This window comes from Montipora foliosa, chromosome 9 (genome assembly GCF_036669935.1).
Source record: "Montipora foliosa isolate CH-2021 chromosome 9, ASM3666993v2, whole genome shotgun sequence".
Lineage (NCBI taxonomy): Eukaryota > Metazoa > Cnidaria > Anthozoa > Scleractinia > Acroporidae > Montipora > Montipora foliosa.
The window spans coordinates 40,238,557-40,246,056 of NC_090877.1; the positions used below are offsets into that span (position 1 = coordinate 40,238,557).

General features: G+C 42.4%; 1 protein-coding gene across 2 annotated transcripts in view; it reads left to right on the forward strand.

The window, feature by feature from the left end:
* LOC137970913 (receptor-type tyrosine-protein phosphatase alpha-like) overlaps positions 1–7,500 on the forward strand; it is a 46,911-nt gene that overhangs the window by 15,525 nt on the left and 23,886 nt on the right. For both annotated transcript variants that reach the window (XM_068817573.1, XM_068817574.1), the window contains exons 7-12: positions 96–198; positions 1,160–1,424; positions 1,527–1,575; positions 2,073–2,144; positions 2,417–2,488; positions 2,761–2,881. In XM_068817573.1, the coding sequence (XP_068673674.1) occupies positions 96–198; positions 1,160–1,424; positions 1,527–1,575; positions 2,073–2,144; positions 2,417–2,488; positions 2,761–2,881 (682 nt within the window). The remainder of the gene's footprint in view (positions 1–95; positions 199–1,159; positions 1,425–1,526; positions 1,576–2,072; positions 2,145–2,416; positions 2,489–2,760; positions 2,882–7,500) is intronic.

Consider the following 7,500-nt stretch of genomic DNA (forward strand, 5'->3'; position numbering starts at 1 on the left):
ATTCATTATTCTCAAGAGAAAACTCAAACTTGCAGCTGACGTTACATCCACAGGAGTAAATGTGTAGTTGCCTATTGAGGTCTGTTTATTTTCAGCTCCGCCTCCACCAACGGAACCACAGGTTAACAATGAGGACACCACATCGCACACCATAACCATTACGATTCAGCCGGCATCCGACACCAATGGAAAAGTCATGTGAGTTAAAACATGGGTAATAATTATTATTAATTCAAGTTATTGCTTTCTTTTTTGGTTGCCCTTTTGGCTCATATAACTAAAGCTAGTCAAGAGAACAAGGTTTTTACTCCAATAATGTCACGCCATAATACGTCTTTCGAGCTATAAATTTTTTTTAACAGCTGAAAACATCATGATGCACACTGGTGTATATTTCACAGTCACAATCATTTCTGCTTTCCTTCCATTTATATGAAAGAATAATATTCATATCTACGTAAATCTTCATATCATACTCAGCCTTATCCAGTAATTCTTAATTAACATCTTTTAAGAGATCTCAAATTTTTGGTAAAGGTAAGTAGGCCCGATCAGAAATTTTGCGAAAGCTACGGAACCATCGAGAGGTATCTTAAAGTCACTGACTAAAAGTTCTTGAAGGGAAGTGTTATTATTTCAAGTGCCTATACTTTTTCTAGATTCTAAGTGGGATGAATTCGACTAATTCCGTACACTGAACCCGTACATGTACCGTCGATAGAGCACCGACCGGTAGCTCCTCACAATATGGGTGAGGTATGTGAGCTTCTGTTTCAACCCAAATCAAAACAGAGATAATCATGCTTTAGTTTAATCGCTCATTTTCGTTTTTAATGGGGGTGAATGCCTTTGGGCGTGCATCTGCGGCTGCGCCTACGTTCGGGTAGAAGGTGTGAGCAGATGTACCTTTATCCAGTCAGAGTTCAGTGTGTGTATCCATTGTGAGGATATATACAAGTTTTAGTTTGATTGTGAAATACTGAAACTCTGGGAATTAAAGAGAGAGTTTTCTTGGTTGTCTTGTAGTATTTTCGTCCAACATTAAGACTAAGGACGTTTTCTTTGAAGCATCTGCGTGGGACACGAATATGAGTTCCTTTTTGTTGTCTAGGAGGGCCAACACAGCTTCCTCACTGGCTCTGTCTCTTTTCTTTTATAGTTTTCATCAAGTCATAGTTGAAATTCCTGAAAAAGTCACCAAACGTCAGACACCTACTTTACCAGACAATGTTACCAATTACCAGGAAGCCAGGAGAAAGGGAGAAAAATTTTACATGGCTGCAAGTTTATCGCGGGATTCACTGAGCACTAGTAAAGTATTTGTTTTAGGCGACGGAAAGACATACGGAGGTTACGAAAATGTTCAATTGGAACCAGAGACAAGGTACAAGGCGTACATAAGAGGAGTGACTGAGGATAACGGGGTAAGAAAGCCACGAATATGAGTTGAGTTGAAATCACTTTTAATTAATGCAGAAAGTGGTTTGTTGATGCTTTATTTTGAATGTTTGTTTTTGTCTTCACAGAGATTTTTGTATGGAGTGGCAACTGAAATAAGCTTACCACCCACCGTTGGTACGTCATGCGAGTTTGTATCTCTTAATTAGTCATGGGACATCCAGCCAGTGAAGTAGTCAGAACTTTGTTCTGTTGTCTCTTGGCTGGCTTGTAATTTTCTGTCACTAATATATAAATTGGTCATTGTTTACTTGAAAATCCTGTCCCACCCCTCTCTCGTGTTGGCCGCACGTATGATTTGGCTTCCACGAAAAACTGGACTGAGAGCCCTCACGAAGACAAGCAATTACAGCGCCATCTGAGTCCAATTTGACATGATATGATATACAGTAGGTCGTCCAGCAGATTTGTATTATTGATGTCGGATTGACATCATCTATCAAGCACTCCAAAAATGACGGTCCTTCGACTGGAAAGAATTATGCGGCAGGCTCAAGCTGAGGAAAATAAAATATTTTAAATGAATTTCATTTCTTCTTGATTGCAACCTTTATGAATGTGCAAGAGCAACAGAAATATATTTTTCCACTCACAAATTGTTTGGTATTTTTCAGAGGGTAAACCTACATCAACCGTGAAGACTGACGCTAACAATACCAAAAACGGGACTCAGGGCCCTCACGAAGGCAAGCAATTACAGCGCCATCTGAGTCCAATTTGACATGATATGATATAGGTCGTCAAACAGATTTGTATTATTTGATGTCGGATTAACATCATCTATCAACCACTCCAAAAATGACGGTCCTTCGACTGGAAAGAATTATGCGGCAGGCTCAAGCTGAGGAAAATAAAATATTTTAAATGAATTTCATTTCTTTTTGATTGCAACCTTTATAAATGTGCAAGAGCAACAGAAATATATTTTTCCACTCACAAATTGTTTGGTATTTTTCAGAGAATAAACCTACATCAGCCGTGAAGACTGACGCTAACAATACCAAAAACTGGACTGAGAGCCCTCACGAAGGCAAGCAATTACAGCGCCATCTGAGTCCAATTTGACATGATATGATACAGGTCGTCAAACAGATTTGTATTATTTGATGTCGGATTAACATCATCTATCAACCACTCCAAAAATGACGGTCCTTCGACTGGAAAGAATTATGCGGCAGGCTCAAGCTGAGGAAAATAAAATATTTTAAATGAATTGCATTTCTTCTTGATTGCAACCTTGATGAATGTGCAAGAGCAACAGAAATATATTTTTCCACTCACAAATTGTTTGGTATTTTTCAGAGGATAAACCTCCATCAGCCGTGAAGACTGACGCTGACGATACCGTTGGTATAATAGCGGCTATTTTGGGAGCCTTGGTGCTTATTGCTATCGTCATCATTGGAATTTTGCTTTCTAAAAGGTAATTTTGGGATGGATCACTTTTTTTTGCAGGGCTGGGCAATGACACCGACAGCAACACCAGTAATGAAAACGGCACAAAAACCGAATGTATCTTTTCTCATGAGCAAAAACCATAGGTCTATCTACACATTTTAATTTTAATACATTTCATTTCATTTTTTCCCTTACTTTCTACTAATTGAATGCCGTCCAGGCCACTTTCATTCGCAGGAAACTGTCACAGTTTGGTTGTCTTAAAACGGTTCAAATACAGTAAGTCGCAAAATGATGTAAACAAAACTGATTTTGTGTATTTTGAGGTGACTTTGACGCGGTCGATGTCATTGTAAGTTTCCTAATTTATGTCATTCTTATGCGAAGCACAGAACAGAATGATGTCACAACAGCAGTAATAGACTATTTCAAGCTTAATGCCGCTGCTTTGACGGGGCTTCAGGGGCACGGCGAACCATTATAAGCAAATGGTTGAGTGGTAACGTCGTGATATTCTGAACATTCGAGAAAAAGCAATGGTTGTCTCACTCTTAAATATATATCGGTAAAACTGTTGTTTTTGAGTCGTTTTCTCTTTGATCCATCCTATATCTGGCAGAAAGGCATGGGTGGATTGTCTAGTTCTTAAAGATTTTCTATCAATCAGGCGATTCAAGCAAAACGGTCGAATGGTCTATTGTCAACTTCCGTCGGTTACTTTCCCCCTTGAAGTGTTTTACCTCCCTTTAGTTTCATATTTGGACAGCCTTGTGACTTATACCCTTTCGAGGAGGGGGCTCGACCCAGTGGTAAGAGCACCACTGCGATCGATTCCCGGACTCAACGTCACGTGGGTTGAGTTTGTTGGTTCTGTACTCTCCGAGTACTCTCCGACTTCTCTTGCTATAGTGTTTTCACTCACGTGATCAGTAACCTTGTTTTTTCTACCGAAACAAAAGAATACGTTTGCATGATAATAGAGCTCAATTCCTGGAGGATTATTTGAGGACACCAACGTGGCCGCCATTCCTTTGTTTAGGGACACCAACATGGCCCCCGTGACGTCACGTGAATACACTCTATTCCGGTTCAGTTCACTTCTCACCAATAACAGGAGCCCATCTGGAGCCTACAACTCTACTGTGTTCGTGCAACGGCGTTTTCACAAGTAAGGTTACTTTTAGATTGAATTTCCCGCTAATTAGACTCCCACAGGAGCCCGATGACCAATTACAAGAAAGTAAGCTGACGTCATAGGGTCACCGAACCGGAACTGCCTTTGTTTTTGGACCTAATTCGCGGGAAGGGCTAGTCTAAAAATAAACCTACTTGTGAAAACGCCGTTTCACAGACGCTGTATGGAAGTTGCACGCTCCAGATGGGCTCCTGCCAATAACTTACCTTTGTTTTAACAAAGCTTTACCTTCCACAAAGGGTTCCTTACCTTCTTGTTGTTTTTTTTGTCTGTTATAGACACCTGTATTTGGAGGTAGCCCGTTACATATGCTTTACCGTGAACCCAGGTCATGCGTGAACAGTTATTCGAAAAATTCAATTAACATAACGAATTCTTGTTTTCCATATTTGGGCATTTCCTGTTGTTTCCGAAGATTTGGAGCGACATTTCGAAATCGAAGAGCGATTTCGAGTTTGCCCGCGCTTTTTCAAAATGTTCAGACCAGCGGCCGTCAATTCCTTTGGTCGCGAATACAAGCCAGGCAGACATGTCAATAAGGAAACTAGAAGACGTATAATCGACCTTTATTTGGTTGGAGAGGGACCATCTGCGATCTCTAGATCAGTTCGTGTCAATAAAGGAGCGGTTTGGAAAATCATTCGACATTATGAGACGTATGGTACATATGATGCCTTTAGTCAAGGGGGTCGAACATATTCTTCTAAACTTTCAGACGACGTCTTTGAATCTATTGCGCTGTTCAAGCTAACGAAATCTTCCATGTATTCAAGGGAAATTCGTGCTTAATGATGGAATATGCGATAGGCGAAGCATACCGGGTTTGTCAACAATCCAGGAAGCAGTTTCAAGAAAGATTGTCATGTCCTACAAGAAACTTTCCGTCGTACCAAGTGAGAGACAAACTAATGCCCAGGTCGAGAGGTGTAACGAGTATCTTGAACTCACCTCAAGAATGGATCCATCCAGACTTCATTTTTTAGATGAAAGCTCTGTAATAAAGACAACCGGCAATCGTCGCTCTCCTCGCACCAGAAGAAGGGACGGATGGATAAAACTGCGTGGTCTTTCTATAAAGCACAGATTGTCGCCCTTGCAATTTCTTACCTCCAGACAAAATTATATCCATATTTCAAGGAGATCTCCGAAAAATTTACGTCAGTGAAAGTAGCGCATTGATTGGAAGACTTCGATCACATGTTCAAGATACTGTTCACGCGTGACCTGGGTTGACTATAAAGCTTCTCTGGTTTCCCTTGCCTCTAAATGTAAAAAAAGCTTTTGCTTTCATGTCCAAATTGAGCACTCTACGAGGATGAGTCATTGCTGCTAGCAATTGCGGATGCTCACTAGCTCGCTAGTTTGAGCACTCTGGCATGGCTTAGATATACCACATGTGTGGGACATTTTGGGTGGCTTTATAAGCTTAACCTCCACCTTAGACATCAGTACTGTACTGATGAGGCCCAGAAGGCCGAAACAGCTGTGTGATTGTGATCAATTGGCTATTTTGTTTATTTTTTGGGTCCTGTCCTAAGTACTTGCCGGGAGGGAACGGCGTGGACCCAACCCTAAATTGTGTTCGCCATGTCGTTCCTTCGCTGTCCAAACAGTGTTGTGCTACACTTCCCAGATTCAGTTCATGCCAATTGTGGTTCGTCGGAGGTGTTACCCCGTCTGTTGGAAGCAGTAGATGCTGAAAAAGTTACAAGTGTGCAGTTTTTGCGGGGCGGCCGTGTTCGTCTGACTTTCAAGGATCCGGCCTCTTGTGATGATTTGATCTCGTCCGGTCTTGTTTTCGATGATGCCCACGTCCGTGTTGTTCGCGCAGATCTGAGGTTTCGTTCTGTATATGTTCGCGATCTACCGTTCGAGGTCCCTGATGATGACGTTAAAGCCTTTTTTGAGTCTTATGGAGACGTTCTGTCCGTCAGCCGTAGTACGTTTGCCAATTTCCCTGCAATCTACAATGGTAATCGTGTGGTTGAGCTAGCCGTGGATCTTGACATCCCTTATTTCGTAACGATCGGTGATTTTAGTTGTCGCGCTTGGTATCCTGGTCAACCTGTCCATTGTACGATTTGTCGTGAAGTCGGTCATCGTGGTCCTTCCTGCCCGCTCTCTGGTCTGTGCCGGCGCTGTCGTCGGCCCGGTCACATGGCTAGAGAATGCAGGCAGCCTTGGGGTGCCATCCACCCGAGGACCGAAGTTTTGTCTTCTACTGTACCTCTTGCTGATGATGACGATGATGCTGATTACGTCCCTCCTTCTGATGTCTCTACTGGGTCCTCTATGGAGGATGATGATGAGATGATGTCTGGGGATCATGAGATCGTTGCCTCGGCAGCTCCCCCTCCTTCCCCTCCTCCTGATGCTCATGTTCCTGTACCGGATGTTCCTCCTGCTCCGTTTTCTGCGTCTGATGTTCCTCCTGCTCCCAGTGTTTCTGTGCCTGACATCCCTCCTGCTCTTAGTGCTCCTGCGCCTGATGTTCCTCCTGCTCCTAGTATCCCTGCGCTTGATGTTCCTCCTGTTCCTAATTTGCCTGATGTTCCTCCTGTTCCCAGTGTTCCTGTACCTGATGCGTCTAAGCTGCCTAAATCGTCCGCTCCTGTTTCATCTGCTGCTTCCACGTTATTTCGTGATAAAACTGATCCTGTTCTTCTTTCCGCTTTAGGAGAACTTTCCCGCGATGCTGTCACTCGAATGTCCAGTAAGGATGTTGCTGATTTTGTTTCTCGTTTGATAGACGAGCACCGTTTGTCTCCGGATTATCGTTCTTATATGACTAACTATGTCCTCCGTGTCCAGCGCAAGTTTTCCAGTAAAGATGTAAAGAAGCCTGTTAAGCGTGCCCCTGCAAGAATTTCAGACTCTGAAGGCCCGCCCGCCCGCAAACCAACGCGTCCAGATAGAGTTCCGAGTTAATTAGGATTGTAATTAGTAATTGTTTGTTATCTTAATTAGTTTACTGAGCGTGTTTAGGATTTGTGTATTAAGAGCCACTTCGATGTATATAGGTTTTTATTTGTGAATAAATTCCTTTTACGAAAAAAAAAAAAAGTACTGTCTGCAGTTGATTATATATATCTTTGCTTTTGCGCTACGCGTTTCACCGCTATTGCGGCTCTTCAGGCATAGCAAAGTGTGTTTATTGACTTATTACATCACAGATGTAATTCTAATTACAGTTATAATGGCTCTTGAAAGGAAACACAACACTGGACAACTTCTGCGAAAAACTGTAATTGCCCTGAGCGGGATTTGAACCCATGTCCCCCTGATCACTAGCCGGCTGATTGATCACTTAATGTGTGGCATTTACGTGGGACTCCCTAAGGGCCAGTTTTTCTATGTGATAACGTTGGATCAACATGTGATTCACAGGCGGACAAGGGTAATTAATGTAAAGAGTCAGTTAAGTATCCCGCTCAGGGCAATTACAGTTT